The following is an 18295-nucleotide window of genomic DNA, read 5'->3' as shown; positions in this document are numbered from 1 at the left end:
CAACATGTAAGAAGTAGAAAGTACAGGTATTTGAGTTCAACATGTAAGAAGTAGAAAGTACAGGTATTTGAGTTCAACATGTGAGAAGTAGAAAGTACAGGTATTTGGGTTCAACATGTAAGAAGTAGAAAGTACAGGTATTTGAGTTCAACATGTAAGAAGTAGAAAGTACAGGTATTTGAGTTCAACATGTAAGAAGTAGAAAGTACAGGTATTTGAGTTCAACATGTAAGAAGTAGAAAGTACAGGTATTTGTGTTCAAAATGTAAGAAGTAGAAAGTACAGGTATTTGTGTTCAACATGTAAGAAGTAGAAAGTACAGGTATTTGAGTTCAACATGTAAGAAGTAGAAAGTACAGGTATTTGTGTTCAACATGTAAGAAGTAGAAAGTACAGGTACTTGTGTTCAACATGTAAGAAGTAGAAAGTACAGGTATTTGTGTTCAACATGTGAGAAGTAGAAAGTACAGGTATTTGAGTTCAACATGTAAGAAGTAGAAAGTACAGGTATTTGAGTTCAACATGAGAGAAGTAGAAAGTACAGGTATTTGTGTTCAAAATGTAAGAAGTAGAAAGTACAGGTATTTGTGTTCAAAATGTAAGAAGTAGAAAGTACAGGTATTTGAGTTCAACATGTGAGAAGTAGAAAGTACAGGTATTTGTGTTCAACATGTAAGAAGTAGAAAGTACAGGTATTTGTGTTCAACATGTCAGAAGTAGAAAGTACAGGTATTTGAGTAAAATACTGATACCAGAACATATACTTAAGTACAGTAACGAAGTATTTGTACTCCAATACTTCCCACCTCTGTTTACAACAATCACGCTCCAACTGTTGTTCTTTCTTTCTTTTGTTGTCTCTCGCTGTGCTGCAGTCTCCAGTCAGTCCCAGCATGGAGGTAAATATAAGAGATGTTGTGATTTATTGTGACACTTTTCTTAGTTTTTTGTTCACTGTTATCCAAACTCACTAATAATCTCTTTGAGATTGTTCAGCACAACAACATGGGATTTTAGGTCAAGTAAAATTGTTGATTTAAAGATTGGAAAAAGTTACTTTGACTTTTTTCAATTTAAAAAGCTTTCTTAACATTTTACTACTTTAATTGTATATTCCAACAATGCTTATATGTGTCTCTTCGCAGCAGAAAGCCCAGTTAGATTACTTCCCAGGGAGGGAGCGTCGTGCCAGCTCTCAGTCGTACGTCGGACGTCCCATCGAACTCGACAAGATCTTACTGTCCAAAGTTAAAGTTCCTCACACGTTCCTGATCCACTCGTACACCCGGCCCACGATCTGCCAGCACTGCAAGAAGCTGCTGAAAGGACTCTTCAGACAAGGCCTGCAGTGTAAAGGTAAACGTCCTGTTTTCATCCCGTCTGTAAAACATAACACAACCATTACGCATCTTTTGTCCCTAAACAGTCAGATTATCAAAGGTACTTCGTGACCACAGAGCGTGAACGTAGTGATCAGCTGTTTTAGCGCAGTTCTCCAGTGAGGGGGGGAGTCTCCCTCCGCAGCCGGTCGGCGTAGTTTTGGCACAGTTCCGTTGTACAGACCGACGTTAACAGCAGCCCTGTCTGTGCACACGGAGACCGACTCTGTCGTCCGGTGATCTAACCGCCTTCTGGAAAAGCTTCACAAGTACGTCGGTACGCAAATGCGCTTTGTGACACAAGTGACGGTACGCATTTCAGATTGTTGCTGCGCATGCGTACCAGTTATGTGATCATAGGGGACCTTTAAGGTTTCATCCTTTAGAGCAGTGGTTCTCAAACTTTTGTCAATAATGAACCCCCTTTGAAAAAAAAAAATTCAGCCACGTACCCCCTGATCAGCGCAGAAACCATTAGTTAGGGACAGAATGCCTATATAAAGAGGTACAGCACAGCGCTGCACCATCAGTGTCTGATTTATTAAAACAACAACAGTAACTGAGAAACACTTAAATGCTACATTTCAAATGTTTACAATCCATCACTAAATTCATGGCAAACCAATTTTAACATCATGCAATAACACTGAGACGACATTAGCTGCATTGAACTGATCTTTTTAATAAGTTGTACAACGTAGTGAAACATGGGCTTGTGCTTCACTGAGGACCTTCGTCATTCTGACAGGAAGGCCACTGCAGTTATTACACAAACCCACACTGCTCAAACTTCGTTACTTTTCCTAAAATTGGTATATGTATTTATTTATTTTGGGGCGTGGGGAATGAAGAGAAAAAATATATGAGCATTTTATGAGCATGGGATTTTGACCCCTCATATAAACATATGCATAATGCTGCGCTATACTTTGCGGCCACACGCCGTTGCCAAGCAACGTTTATTGTTTAAGCAGGCAGTCATATGATTAACTAGAACGAGCTAGATCTGATAGATTTGGACATAAACGCGAGTGAAGTCGAACCGGACGCGAGACAGAGATCAGATCAGCTGCTGCAGCCGGAGAACACGCAGCTCTGCATGACGGAGCAAAATACACTAAGAGTTAGACCCAACACACTTAGCTAGTTGATCTACTCTGGAACTAGCTAAACTAGTTATACATATATGTATTCTTTACTGTCGGGCAGGTTCAGCGAGCTGCACGAGACTGACGGGCTGTCGGGAGAGGGAGAGGGAAAGAGAGCACCACGTTTATTGTTCCCATTTCATTATCCAGAGTTTTCTGTAAACTTTGAATAAAGTAGTTCATCTTCTATTAGAAGTTTTTTTAAATGCATTACTTATGTTTTTTTTTCATTAACATAAAAATAAATCTCACGTACCCCCTGCAGTACTCCAACGTACCCCTAGGGGTCCGCGTACCCCCATTTGAGAACCACTGCTTTAGAGACCAGCAATGGGATCAGGGAGTTCATGGAAATCTGATATGTAAATATAAAGGAATGTTTAATGTGGTGTGTTCAACAAGTTACTTTAATGACATAGTTGATTGTTTTTCAAGCCCAAAACAAACCAATCCTGCCGCTCTAGATTTGCTAACAATGCGGGAAGTAGTCAAGAATAAAGAAAGAAAAACAGAGATACAGGTCAGGCTAGAAAGAGACTGGCACTTAAAAACTAAAACGTCATGCTTTTATAACCTTATGAGGGAGTCTCATCCACCCAAATGTGCAGGCCTTAAGATACGCTGCATGGGAGCAGGACTTAAGGGAAGAGATAACTGGTGAAACATGGGGGGACATTATTGGGTCATGGTTTAAAGTTTCAAGGGAAATACAGATACGTCTGATTAATTATAAAGTCATCAATAGAACATATTGGACTCCAAGTAAAATGGCAAGGCTAGGACTCAGAGGCTCTGGCTTGTGTTGGAGATGTGATACTACATGTGGCACTCTACTGTTGTATTCATGCCCCATGATAGATATCTTATGGTCGAAGATTGGTACCTTCATTAATACAGTAATGGCCTCCTCTCTGGCACAGGGCCCAATGCTTTGCATATTACTAGGTATGGTATGTTAGAAATTAAAATCAATGTTGATATGGCGTAATTTCAATTAAATACACTATTTAATTTAAATCAGTTTTATTCTGAAAAAACCGGAAGTTCACTAACTATTAACTTAACACTTTTATTCTGAATAGTCTTCATTTCCGGTTAGCATTAGCACGTGGCGAAATGCTACGTTTTCAAACCGTGAATTGAAGGTGAACTGACATGTGATGTTGTACACTGAGCACACTGGGGTTAGCACTCATTTATTGCCGCTGAATAACGTTTATTAGGGAATGTTTAAATAACCACAGAAACCAGAATGATGTAATTTAGCAACAGAAAAAGGCAGGAATTGCATTGGACCCGCCCCCCACGAAGCCGACCAATAGGAGAAGACCTCAGATGACAACAGGAAGAGCAGGCCAAGACTTGATCTCTTCACCCCCTGACCTGGACTGACCGGACGCATTTCATTTTGTACACCACCGCATATTTTGTGTAATTAAATGCTGTTAACTTTTATAAGCTTCCCGTGACTCTTTTCAGTCTCTCCTGCCTTCAGGGTTCCAGAATACACTGCCAGGTACCAAAGGAAAGTGGTCTGAATGCCCATCAGATCTCATGGTGCAGAATAGCACTTATTACTGGATGTAGGAAAGTGGTGCGACATTGGAAAACTAGAGGGGATATATCCTTTAAGGAATGGATGGACGAAAAAGCCAAAATCTCCTCCTATGAGAGATGATGCTATAAGATGATAAATAGAATGGATGGAATATGGGGCCCTTTTGTGGCGGTGACTTGAAGCGCTGGAGAGCTCCACTGTTGGAACTATATATCTCTTTATATTATTTAATAGTTTAAACATTTATTTTCTTGCTGTTTATAGTGTTTATTATTATCATTTATATGTATTCTTAATTAGCGTCATAAGTTAAAGTAGTTTCTATGCTTTTATTTTGAAGTTCAAATAATTGAAAACCCAAAATAAAGTTATAATGTGCTGTACTACGTATTTGATGTATATAATGTGTTGTATTGTAGTATGTGCAGGACGGTATCATGTATATCGTGTATGCCATGGATGATGCTCCACCTCTGTGATGTTCCCTTTGTCCGCTTTGTCCGTGTTGTCAGTTATTGTCCTGTCTGTGTAGTTTGCCGTGGTACTTTGATATCTTGATATGTGATACATTTAGCAGGCTGTGTTGTTATGTATGTATGTTTTTCTTTTTCTGGAAAAAAAAGAATACAAATTAAAGAAAGGGCTGTTCATGAGAAACTGTTATAATGTAGTGTAGTACTTAAACCTTTTAGCCCAGCAAGCATTCATCTGTTTGTTGATTTTGTAAAGCACAGCGGTCGATTCAATGGAACGATGTCAAACCAAATCAAGCTATATGTATGTGAATAAAGGCGTAGGATTTGAAATCATAACACCATGACTAAAGAGTAAAATAACAACAATTATTGTTAGGTTAACTGCTCGTGGTCTTCATGAGGGTCATTGAAAACCCAAACCAAAAGAAAAGCCACGTTCACCTTCTTCATGAACCTTGGAAGTAGTGAGAGTTGTGCTCCTCTGTTTCTACAGGAGAACGTTTTAGAAGTTAAAAGATAAAGATTTTTAATTCAACATTGTATTTTGTCAAGTGTTTGATTTTTAACTTGTTCTGATCTAATGGCTGCTCCCATCGCTTGTTTCTCCCATAGATTGTAAATTCAACTGTCATAAGCGATGTGCTCCAAAAGTGCCGAACAACTGCCTGGGAGAGGTTTCAAGAAATGGAGGCAGGTTTCATATTTATGATCCTATCCAAGCTACATTCACAAACACACTGCACACTTTGATCACAAACCTCATTATAACCCTGATACTGGAACCGAGTCTCAATGTGCTCACTGGCTCTTCTTTGTTCTATTTTATTCTAGCAAGAAGTTCAGTCAAGCATACTGTTATGATTATGATATCGCTGGTCACCAGCTTGAGCTTCAATATCAGGATCCATGTGTTTATTATCCTCTCAAGAATGGAAGTAGTCATCGCATACAGAGTAGCTTATATATCAAAATACCTTTCTCAAAATTTAAAAATTCTGACTTTTTCAAAAAATTCTGACTTTCTCTAAAAATTCTGACTTTTTCAAAAAATTCTGACTTTCTCTAAAAATTCTGACTTTTCTCAAAATCTAAAAATTCTGACTTTCTCTAAAAATTCTGACTTTCTCTAAAAATTCTGACTTTCTCTCAAAAGTTTGACTTTTTCTCAAAATTCTGACTTTCTCTCAAAATTCTGACTTTCTCTAAAAATTCTGACTTTCTCTCAAAAGTTTGACTTTTTCTCAAAATTCTGACTTTCTCTCAAAATTCTGACTTTCTCTAAAAATTCTGATTTTCTCTAAAAATTCTGACTTTCTCTAAAAATTCTGACTTTCTCTCAAAATTCGGACTTTCTCTAAAAATTCCGACTTTCTCTAAAAATTCCGACTTTCTCTCAAAAGTTTGACTTTTTCTCAAAATTCCGACTTTCTCTCAAAAGTTTGACTTTTTCTCAAAAGTCCGACTTTCTCTAAAAATTATGACTTTTTCTCAAAAGTCCGACTTTCTCTAAAAATTCTGACTTTTTCTAAAAATTCTGACTTTCTCTCAAAATCCTGACTTTTCTCAAAATCTCGAAATTCTTACTTTCTCTCAAAAGTTTGACTTTTTCTCAAAAGTCTGACTTTTTCTCAAAATCTCGAAATTCTTACTTTCTCTCAAAAGTTTGACTTTTTCTCAAAAGTCTGACTTTTTCTCAAAAGTCTGACTTTTTCTCAAAATTCTGACTTTATCTCAACATCTGGAAGTAGTCACTACATACTAGTTACATACAACTAGTCCCTGAGCAGTGTCCTTCACATGCTGATATCCAAGAGAGGGAGTCACACAGTCACAAGATGGAGGAACAGAAAGCAGTCTTCAATGTTCAGATTAGCTCCACGTCAGAAATGAGCATGCTTGATGTCTCTCTCCATAGAGGCTGAGTCATCATGTTAATCACATAGCTATCATCTGCCTCAAGCAGTCCTGATGCTCTTCCGGGTCATCTCACATCCTGTCATGTTCACAGCTGCAGTTGGGATACCTTTGTCAGCATGCTACTCTCATGTTGGAAGAGGACACTCAGTATTTTTCCAACACTGTGTTTTGGTTTCGTAGATCTCTTGAGCCCGGGGGCGGAGTCAGAGGTGGAGGGAGGCCTCGATGATCACGATGACGAAAGAGGAGGCTGTTTGATGGACGATATTGATGATGCAATGACATCAGAGGGGGGGGGGCTTCTGGAGGCGGGGCCTAACGACCTCTGTGACCCCCACGACCCCGACCTCGACGAATCAAACAGAGCCATCAGGTACACACATCCTTCACTCAAGTAGAAGTACACACATCCTTCACTCAAGTAGAAGTACACACATCCTTCACTCAAGTAGAAGTACACACATCCTTTACTCAGTATAAGTACACACATCCTTTACTCAGTAGAAGTACTCACATCCTTTCCTCAAGTAGAAGTACAGATACTCGTGTTTAAAAATACTCTGGTAAAAGTAGAAGTACCGCTGCTGCGTCTGTAAAGCCGGTGGGTCCTTGGGCAAGACCCTTCACCTGAACTTGCTCCTGTGGGTATTGTCCACAGTTTCTGACCATTGCATGTATGATGTGCAATGTGTGTATATGTAAAGCGCTTTGAGTCATTGATAATGCGCTATAATAAATGTAAGGAATTATTATTATTATTAAACTTCTTTACTCAAGTCAAAGTAAAGAGGCTTTGAAGTGTACTTCAGTAAAAAGTACCCATAGCTAGCAGCTGTTTTAAAGAGTACCTGACCTCCCTTTATATCAATAGAACAATAATGTCATTGTTAGCTAATGAATGTTTCCATGGCAACATGACAACGTTTCCATTGGTCCCTCTTCTTTAGAGAAGACCAGGAAGTGATGGATACACGGATCGTGTTCCAACCAATAGGCACGCAGTGACTCTAAAGAATAATGATCACGCACCAACACACATTCAGACTAAAGGAACCAGCTGTTTGGGAAATGAGAGAAGTAGAAAGTACAGGTATTTGAGTTCAACATGTAAGAAGTAGAAAGTACAGGTATTTGAGTTCAACATGAGAGAAGTAGAAAGGACAGGTATTTGTGTTCAACATGAGAGAAGTAGAAAGGACAGGTATTTGAGTTCAACATGAGAGAAGTAGAAAGTACAGGTATTTGAGTTCAACATGTAAGAAGTAGAAAGTACAGGTATTTGTGTTCAACATGTAAGAAGTAGAAAGTACAGGTATTTGAGTTCAACATGTAAGAAGTAGAAAGTACAGGTATTTGTGTTCAACATGTAAGAAGTAGAAAGTACAGGTATTTGTGTTTAACATGTAAGAAGTAGAAAGTACAGGTATTTGAGTTCAACATGTAAGAAGTAGAAAGTACAGGTATTTGGGTTCAACATGTAAGAAGTAGAAAGTACAGGTATTTGAGTTCAACATGTAAGAAGTAGAAAGTACAGGTATTTGAGTAGAAAGTACAGGTATGTGGGTTCAACATGTAAGAAGTAGAAAGTACAGGTATTTGAGTTCAACATGTGAGAAGTAGAAAGTACAGGTATTTGAGTTCAACATGTAAGAAGTAGAAAGTACAGGTATTTGAGTTCAACATGTGAGAAGTAGAAAGTACAGGTATTTGGGTTCAACATGTAAGAAGTAGAAAGTACAGGTATTTGAGTTCAACATGTAAGAAGTAGAAAGTACAGGTATTTGAGTTCAACATGTAAGAAGTAGAAAGTACAGGTATTTGAGTTCAACATGTAAGAAGTAGAAAGTACAGGTATTTGAGTTCAACATGTGAGAAGTAGAAAGTACAGGTATTTGAGTTCAACATGTAAGAAGTAGAAAGTACAGGTATTTGAGTTCAACATGTAAGAAGTAGAAAGTACAGGTATTTGTGTTCAACATGTAAGAAGTAGAAAGTACAGGTATTTGAGTTCAACATGTAAGAAGTAGAAAGTACAGGTATTTGAGTTCAACATGTGAGAAGTAGAAAGTACAGGTATTTGAGTTCAACATGTAAGAAGTAGAAAGTACAGGTATTTGTGTTCAACATGTAAGAAGTAGAAAGTACAGGTATTTGAGTTCAACATGTAAGAAGTAGAAAGTACAGGTATTTGAGTTCAACATGTAAGAAGTAGAAAGTACAGGTATTTGAGTAGAAAGTACAGGTATTTGGGTTCAACATGTAAGAAGTAGAAAGTACAGGTATTTGAGTAGAAAGTACAGGTATGTGGGTTCAACATGTAAGAAGTAGAAAGTACAGGTATTTGAGTTCAACATGTGAGAAGTAGAAAGTACAGGTATTTGAGTTCAACATGTAAGAAGTAGAAAGTACAGGTATTTGAGTTCAACATGTGAGAAGTAGAAAGTATAGGTATTTGGGTTCAACATGTAAGAAGTAGAAAGTACAGGTATTTGAGTTCAACATGTAAGAAGTAGAAAGTACAGGTATTTGAGTTCAACATGTGAGAAGTAGAAAGTACAGGTATTTGAGTTCAACATGTGAGAAGTAGAAAGTACAGGTATTTGAGTTCAACATGTAAGAAGTAGAAAGTACAGGTATTTGAGTAGAAAGTACAGGTATTTGGGTTCAACATGTAAGAAGTAGAAAGTACAGGTATTTGAGTAGAAAGTACAGGTATGTGGGTTCAACATGTAAGAAGTAGAAAGTACAGGTATTTGAGTTCAACATGTGAGAAGTAGAAAGTACAGGTATTTGAGTTCAACATGTAAGAAGTAGAAAGTACAGGTATTTGAGTAGAAAGTACAGGTATGTGGGTTCAACATGTAAGAAGTAGAAAGTACAGGTATTTGGGTTCAACATGTAAGAAGTAGAAAGTACAGGTATTTGAGTTCAACATGTAGGAAGTAGAAAGAAAAAAGACATCAGAAAAATAATCAGTGGAGTAAAGTACTGATACCAAAAACATGTAAGTACAGTAACGAAGTATTTGTACTCCACTACTTCCCACCTACAGAAACACACAAAACACATTCAGGAAGAAAATATCCCTGGATTTGGATCTTTGTGTTTTCTTTGTCGTGCAGCCCGTCCACCAGTAACAACATCCCTCTGATGAGAGTGGTCCAGTCCGTCAAACACACAAAGAGGAAGGCGAGCAATGTGATGAAGGAGGGATGGATGGTCCACTACACCAGCAAGGACACTCTGGTATTGACCTGTCTGTAGTTGTATTCGTTCGTCTGTCTGTCAGTGTCTCCTACCTTTTAATGATGAGCTTTTATGAGGTCTTGAATTCATAGTTTAAGAGAAAGCTTCTGAATCAGGAAGGATAATAAGTGTCGCACTGGAAACATGCTGTTAAACAATAGTGAAAACAAGCCGTTTTAATTTGAAATAAGTCGAACAATCTGCCAATAGAACAAGTGAACATAAGAAATTGAAATAAGACGGGATACTTAGATAAATCACATCTATATCTGACCAGAATCAGGAGATGTTGTTTCAAAATAAGCCGTTAGTCGGTGATTTTGTAATAAATATGTAATATGTGTTTCATTTGAGATACAACTCAAAATAAGATGTTTCGACTGAACAAGATGGTGCTTTGTCGAAACACAAGAGCCTATGTCTCACTGCAGGGTCACCTCTGAAGCGATCGTGTCTTGTATCGGGAGGAGAGACACGTTCGGACTGTCAGACACAGACACCGGGCAGGACTTAGAGTTTCTGTGCTTTAACAACAATAACCTGATCGCTGGGAAACTCGATGACCTGTTTCTAAAAAATAAAGCAAATAAAGGATTAAAGAAACCTAGATATTGGTTTATGTGTCAGCCCCTTAGCAAAGCGTTTGTTAGGGGGTAATGCAGAATATGTTCCCTAAGGCTTTATGCAAAGAATACACGGTACTATGAATGAACTGGCAAAATGTTTCACGTGTAAAGTATAAACACTGACACCTGCACTGGGAAAAATGCTGCTTCCAAAACAAGTAAATATATAATAAGAACAAGGTGTTTCAGCTTTTAAAGGTCACGGCCATTTCTACTGATCATAGCTCCGTCGTTGAGGTCGACGAGAATAGATTTAAATTGTTCAATGTTCCAAACTCTCATTGGTTTCTCACAGCATCTCTGTATAGTCTGTGTGTTCACTCTGTGTCCTACACGGCTTGTTGGAGCTCCTCCCCCCTCCTCCCTGTGAGCCCACTGTGCTCTGATTGGTCGGGACGTTGCGAGGCTCGCTGCTTACTGAGCTGGCTTACTGGTGCGGTTTCCGGGTCGGCGATACAGCGAGAACAAGCGAAACTCATCCTGAGCACACACACACTCACAGCCGAAGTGAAAACAATAAGTGTGGCTTGATACTGAGAAAGAACAAGGTTTCTAGCGATGTGAGAACGGGTCTGAGAGCGTTTCTCCACCATCCCAACTCGTCTATCACCAACCAGGGAGCTCTATGCAAGTCAATGGGACTGCCTGTTAGTTGAAAACGTACGCTGAAGGTCCTGGTGTGTGAGGAGCTCCGCGGATTGGAAGGGCCCATATCATGCTTTTCTGGTTAGTACCCGTCCCCTTGTGTGTTCTGAAGCTTCTGCATGTAAACGGTCTGCAGAGTCAAAACCCTCAAAGTACACCATGTAGGGAGTACAACTCTAACACATACTAACAAATACCTCCCCAAAACGCCTCGTTGGAGATACGTCATTGTCCATTTGATTCTTCCGGGTACATCATGATGTCATGTCGTCCCCGGAACCAAATGGACCAATCCGTGGAGCCGTTACGTTACGTCCGCCGAGCCGTTACGTTAAGCCCCCGCTGATTGGTCCAAATTGACCAATCCACGGACTTCCTCACTCACTCAGTGCAGGCAGCTCTGCTGATCTCTCCTCCCTGGCTGCAGGCTGATAACAGACCGTTGGGATCGCGGTGAAAGTCTCTCTGCAGACCCGTTCTCTCAGCGTCTATCAACCTTACTCAGTATCAAGCCACACTTATTGCTTTTACTTCGGCTGTGACTTTGTGTGTGCTCAGGGTGAGTTTCGCTGTGTATCGCGAAACAAGGAAACCACACCTCCACGGAGCTCAGCGCGATTCACAACGTCCCGACCAATCGGAGCACACTGGGCTCACAGGGAGGGGGGGGAAAGAGCTGCAGCGAGCCGTTTAGTGGAGAGAGTGAATACACGTACTTTACAGAGATGCTGTGAAACCAATGTGAGTTTGGAACAGTGCACGGTGTAAATCTATTCTAGTCGACCTCAACGATGGAGCTATGATCAGTGGAAATGGCCGTGACACGGGACCTTTAAGTTATTAGGTCTTATATGTAGCGACATATTCTGACTAGAAATTAGACAATTATACTTGGCAAGATTTTACATTGTCGTCGTATGACCCTTTCTCCCTGTTGACTTTTCATCTCTCTCGTACCATCTCTGATTCTGATCGTCTTTGTTTCCTCTTCATCTACGATTTCAGAGGAAAAGACATTACTGGCGTCTCGACAGCAAATGCATCACGCTGTTCCAGAGCGACACGGGAAGTAAATACTACAAGGTGAGGACCTCTTACCTCAGAGACAAAACTCATCACCACCACACGTTTCTAAATGGCAGGAAATGCTCAGGGTCTTTTCGGGGTACTTCATTGTACTCTTTAAGTTTGCATTAGATTCCTTTTATTGTCACTTACAAAGCCCTCCACTATCTGCCCCCCCCCCCCCTACCTCACTGACCTCCTCATCCTCTACCAACCACCCTCAGATCCACAGAGTTCAACATGTGAGAAGTAGAAAGTACAGGTATTTGAGTTCAACATGTGAGAAGTAGAAAGTACAGGTATTTGAGTTCAACATGTAAGAAGTAGAAAGTACAGGTATTTGGGTTCAACATGTAAGAAGTAGAAAGTACAGGTATTTGAGTTCAACATGTGAGAAGTAGAAAGTACAGGTATTTGAGTTCAACATGTAAGAAGTAGAAAGTACAGGTATTTGAGTTCAACATGTAAGAAGTAGAAAGTACAGGTATTTGAGTTCAACATGTGAGAAGTAGAAAGTACAGGTATTTGAGTTCAACATGTGAGAAGTAGAAAGTACAGGTATTTGAGTTCAACATGTGAGAAGTAGAAAGTACAGGTATTTGGGTTCAACATGTAAGAAGTAGAAAGTACAGGTATTTGGGTTCAACATGTAAGAAGTAGAAAGTACAGGTATTTGGGTTCAACATGTAAGAAGTAGAAAGTACAGGTATTTGTGTTCAACATGTGAGAAGTAGAAAGTACAGGTATTTGAGTTCAACATGTAAGAAGTAGAAAGTACAGGTATTTGTGTTTAACATTTAAGAAGTATATACATATACAATATATATACATATATACAAATACCTGTACTTTCTACTTCTTACATGTTGAACACAAATACCTGTACTTTCTACTTTTTACACTTTTTACAAAGCAGCTGTTTGGGTACTTTTTACTTAAGTACATTTCAAAGCCCATACTTCTTTACTTTTAGTTGAGTAAAGAAGTTAAGTCAGTACTTCTACTTTTACCAGAGTATTTTTAAATGCGAGTATCTGTACTTCTACTTGAGGAAAGGATGTGCACTTTGCCATCTCTGCCACTGCCCAGTACCCAGTGTGTACACGTGTTTCCTCTCTTCCCTGCAGGAGATCCCTCTCTGTGAGGTCTACACTCTGGAGCCGGCTCAGGCCTTCTCTCTGCTCCCTGACGGATCCAATCTGCACTGCTTTGAGATCACCACGGCCTCTCTGGTTTACTACGTCGGGGAAAACCTGCAGAGGGTCGATTCCTCTGTGAGCAGCAGCAGCATTAAGGTAAATCAAAACGACTGCTGACGTCTGTCTGTGTCCCGAGAGACGAATTACTCCGATAACTTACGTATCTACAAAGACCACCGTCCATTAGCTCTCTATTACACAAAGTAAAGCACACGACTTTATATTTTGTTTACTGTGAATTGGTTTTTCAACATGTATATTTTCATTTTTTTTAAATGCCGTGTATATTTATTTTAAGATATATCGATTTTAGAATTTTCATGTCTCTTCTACATCAACATGTGTCCCCTCTTCTTCATGTCTCTTCTACATCAACATGTGTCTCCTCTTCTTCGTGTCTCTTCTACATCACCATGTGTCCCCTCTTCTTCATGTCTCTTCTACATCAACATGTGTCCCCTCTTCTTCATGTCTCTTCTACATCAACATGTGTCCCCTCTTCTTCATGTCTCCTACATCAACATGTGTCCCCTCTTCTTCATGTCTCTTCTACATCAACATGTGTCCCCTCTTCTTCGTGTCTCTTCTACATCAACATGTGTCCCCTCTTCTTCATGTCTCTTCTACATCAACATGTGTCCCCTCTTCTTCATGTCTCTTCTACATCAACATGTGTCCCCTCTTCTTCGTGTCTCTTCTACATCAACATGTGTCCCCTCTTCTTCGTGTCTCTTCTACATCAACATGTGTCCCCTCTTCTTCGTGTCTCTTCTACATCAACATGTGTCCCCTCTTCTCCGTGTCTCTTCTACATCAACATGTGTCCCCTCTTCTTCGTGTCTCTTCTACATCAACATGTGTCCCCTCTTCTTCATGTCTCTTCTACATCAACATGTGTCCCCTCTTCTTCATGTCTCTTCTACATCAACATGTGTCCCCTCTTCTTCATGTCTCTTCTACATCAACATGTGTCCCCTCTTCTTCGTGTCTCTTCTACATCAACATGTGTCCCCTCTTCTTCATGTCTCTTCTACATCAACATGTGTCCCCTCTTCTTCATGTCTCTTCTACATCAACATGTGTCCCCTCTTCTTCATGTCTCTTCTCCATCAACATGTGTCCCCTCTTCTTCATGTCTCCTACATCAACATGTGTCCCCTCTTCTTCATGTCTCTTCTACATCAACATGTGTCCCCTCTTCTTCGTGTCTCTTCTACATCAACATGTGTCCCCTCTTCTTCGTGTCTCTTCTACATCAACATGTGTCCCCTCTTCTCGTGTCTCTTCTACATCAACATGTGTCCCCTCTTCTTCGTGTCTCTTCTACATCAACATGTGTCCCCTCTTCTTCGTGTCTCTTCTACATCAACATGTGTCCCCTCTTCTTCATGTCTCTTCTACATCAACACGTGTCCCCTCTTCTTCATGTCTCTTCTACATCAACATGTGTCCCTTCTTCTTCATGTCTCTTCTACATCAACATGTGTCCCCTCTTCTTCATGTCTCTTCTCCATCAACATGTGTCCCCTCTTCTTCATGTCTCTTCTACATCAACATGTGTCCCCTCTTCTCCATGTCTCTTCTACATCAACATGTGTCCCCTCTTCTCCATGTCTCTTCTACATCAACATGTGTCCCCTCTTCTTCATGTCTCTTCTACATCAACATGTGTCCCCTCTTCTCCATGTCTCTTCTACATCAACATGTGTCCCCTCTTCTTCATGTCTCTTCTACATCAACATGTGTCCCCTCTTCTTCATGTCTCTTCTACATCAACATGTGTCCCCTCTTCTCCATGTCTCTTCTACATCAACATGTGTCCCCTCTTCCTCATGTCTCTTCTACATCAACATGTGTCCCCTCTTCTTCATGTCTCTTCTACATCAACATGTGTCCCCTCTTCTTCATGTCTCTTCTACATCAACATGTGTCTCCTCTTCTTCATGTCTCTTCTACATCAACGTGTGTCCCCTCTTCTTCATGTCTCTTCTACATCAACATGTGTCCCCTCTTCTTCATGTCTCTTCTACATCAACATGTGTCCCCTCTTCTTCATGTCTCTTCTACATCAACACGTGTCCCCTCTTCTTCGTGTCTCTTCTACATCAACATGTGTCCCCTCTTCTCCATGTCTCTTCTACATCAACATGTGTCCCCTCTTCTTCATGTCTCTTCTACATCAACATGTGTCCCCTCTTCTTCATGTCTCTTCTACATCAACATGTGTCCCCTCTTCTTCATGTCTCTTCTACATCAACATGTGTCCCCTCTTCTCCATGTCTCTTCTACATCAACATGTGTCCCCTCTTCTCCATGTCTCTTCTACATCAACATGTGTCCCCTCTTCTTCATGTCTCTTCTACATCAACAGCACTACACAGTTGCATTCAAATACTTTAATAAATAGTTACTTTCAACCACTGTCCACAAAGAAAGACTAATTACTGGATGTCCCCTGGCTGGTCCCAGCTCAGCGGGCTGGGGCAGGATGTGGCTCGGATGTGGGAGATGGCCATCCAGCATGCTTTGAGGCCTGCTGTTTCCATGGGGATGTCCCACAACTCTCACCGCAGCGGACACAGTAAGACGCCTTTCTATCGTATCTTTGAAGTCACTACTGTTGTCAAATAAGTACGGTGGGCTAATGTGTCCTTTACCATTAAACCGTCTCTAATTCCACGTTGGGTGAACTCGCTTTGTTGACTTCACCACCTTCAAAGAACGTGCAAAAACTCAACTCTTCAATCTGGCTTTTAATGTATGATTTTAATGTCCTTTTTTACTACCTCTGTAAAAGCGCTTACAAAATACGTTTATTATTATTATTATTATTGATTTACTTGGTGGGGTCCAACAACTGAGTATGGGTCAGGCCATGAACTAGTTTTAGTCCTTCGTGTCGCAAATTAATTGTCGCAATTGCATATTTCTCACCGCAGTCGTACGGAGAATAAACTATAACGTTAATTGCTTTGCTGAGGACACCCAGCCCTTTATGTCTGTTGATCTTCACTGACCTGAGACCTGCATCTGCATGTATTACATGTTAATGTGGCTGTATACTTTTTACACTATAAACAAGGAACATGTGCAAAGATTTAGAATCCATCGACACGATTAATGCACCAGTTCAAACATGGGGCGAAGCCTGCGAGCTGGTTCAGGCAGTCAACTCGAGCACCAAGGAGACATGAGCATGTGACGCGCCTCGTCCCTCTCACAACCGACCAATCACGTTCTCCTAAACATGCCGCTCTATTTTTAGCTTCCGCCCCAGCTTCCACCCCAGCTTCCACCCCAGCTTCCACCCCAGCTTCCACCCCACCACCACCCCAGCTTCCACCCCAGCTTCCACCCCACCACCACCCCAGCTTCCACCCCAGCTTCCACCCCCACCACCACCCCAGCTTCCACCCCAGCTTCCGCCCCAGCTTCCACCCCAGCTTCCACCCCAGCTCCACCCCAGCTTCCACCCCACCACCACCCCAGCTTCCACCCCAGCTTCCACCCCACCACCACCCCAGCTTCCACCCCAGCTTCACCCCAGCTTCCACCCCAGCTTCCACCCAGCTTCCACCCCAGCTTCCACCCCAGCTTCCACCCCAGCTTCCACCCCAGCTTCCACCCCAGCTCCACCCCAGCTTCCACCCCAGCTTCCACCCAGCTTCCACCCCACCACCACCCCAGCTTCCACCCCAGCTTCACCCCAGCTTCCACCCCAGCTTCCACCCCAGCTTCACCCCAGCTTCCACCCCAGCTTCCACCCCAGCTTCCACCTCAGCTTCCACCCCAGCTTCCACCCCAGCTTCCACCCCACCACCACCCCAGCTTCCACCCCAGCTTCACCCCAGCTTCCACCCCAGCTTCCACCCAGCTTCCACCCCAGCTTCCACCCCAGCTTCCACCCCAGCTTCCACCCCAGCTTCCACCCCAGCTCCACCCCAGCTTCCACCCCAGCTTCCACCCAGCTTCCACCCCACCACCACCCCAGCTTCCACCCCAGCTTCACCCCAGCTTCCACCCCAGCTTCCACCCCAGCTTCCACCCCAGCTTCCACCCCAGCTTCCACCCCACCACCACCCCAGCTTCCACCCCAGCTTCCACCTCATCTTCCACTCCGGCTCCACCCCAGCTTCCACCCCACCACCACCCCAGCTCCACCCCAGCTTCCACCCCAGCTTCCACCCCAGCTTCCACCCCAGCTTCCGCCCCAGCTTCCACCCCAGCTTCCGCCCCAGCTTCCGCCCCAGCTTCCACCCCAGCTTCCCTGAGTTTTCTGACTGAAATGCAGTCAATCCAAACTATTATATTTGAAATGTTATTGAAGATCCTGAAGTTTAAAATCGAATCAAGTTGTGTTCTTATACACAGGGTTAAAGCCCAACATGGTTTTGAGGTAAAATAATACGTCAAGTTCAGTGTTGGGGAAATGAGAATTAGGGTTAGCGTCAGCCAACAAAATAATGCATCTTTGGTTTTAATATTTCTTTTATTCTCAATTTAATCCAACCTTTAATGTACGTCTAACAATAAGAAAGGGGAATACTGCACGTGAAGACGTTAAATCCACGGTTCTGTCTTCTTTAAAACGAGCACAGGACGTGCATTTCTTTCTTTAGCGCCAGCCGTCAGCAGAGCAGAGAAGCTCCTTGAAAGGAAATTGGTGGAATGTAAATGTAAATGTCATTCCGTTATTATCCTGCCTTTTGAAAGGAGACATTTTCAGCTCCGGTATTAATGCTCACCGAGTTCTCCTCGGGGCCGTTGACACCCACACACAATCCATCAGAGATATTTCAGAGCTTCTCTGACGTCAAGCTACTCATGACTAACACTTCAGTTTGGACTCGATGACTCCTCTGACTCTGTGCTCACCTGAGAGAACAGGGAAATAATACTGTGTCTAAATAAAACCTGCGGAAGGCCAAATGCTAAAGATGTATAAAACGTATAATGCGTTGACAGATTACACCTCAACAGAAGCCACTGGAAACAAAAGTGTACCGCGGTGAGCGTTGCCACACAGGTCGCTGTGC

General features: G+C 41.8%; 1 protein-coding gene across 1 annotated transcript in view; it reads left to right on the top strand.

The window, feature by feature from the left end:
• Positions 1-875: 875 nt before the first annotated feature.
• prkd1 (protein kinase D1) overlaps positions 876-18295 on the top strand; it is a gene marked incomplete at its 5' end in the record, with an annotated part of 46182 nt that continues 28762 nt past the window's right edge. Inside the window, 8 exons of the mRNA XM_034079954.2 lie at positions 876-899; positions 1146-1356; positions 5174-5251; positions 6659-6851; positions 9601-9724; positions 12001-12078; positions 13188-13355; positions 15729-15840. Coding sequence (XP_033935845.1) covers positions 876-899; positions 1146-1356; positions 5174-5251; positions 6659-6851; positions 9601-9724; positions 12001-12078; positions 13188-13355; positions 15729-15840 — 988 coding nt within the window. The remainder of the gene's footprint in view (positions 900-1145; positions 1357-5173; positions 5252-6658; positions 6852-9600; positions 9725-12000; positions 12079-13187; positions 13356-15728; positions 15841-18295) is intronic.

The sequence above is a fragment of the Pseudochaenichthys georgianus genome, unplaced genomic scaffold (assembly GCF_902827115.2).
Source record: "Pseudochaenichthys georgianus unplaced genomic scaffold, fPseGeo1.2 scaffold_786_arrow_ctg1, whole genome shotgun sequence".
Lineage (NCBI taxonomy): Eukaryota > Metazoa > Chordata > Actinopteri > Perciformes > Channichthyidae > Pseudochaenichthys > Pseudochaenichthys georgianus.
This window is presented reverse-complemented; position numbering and strand designations above follow the sequence as displayed.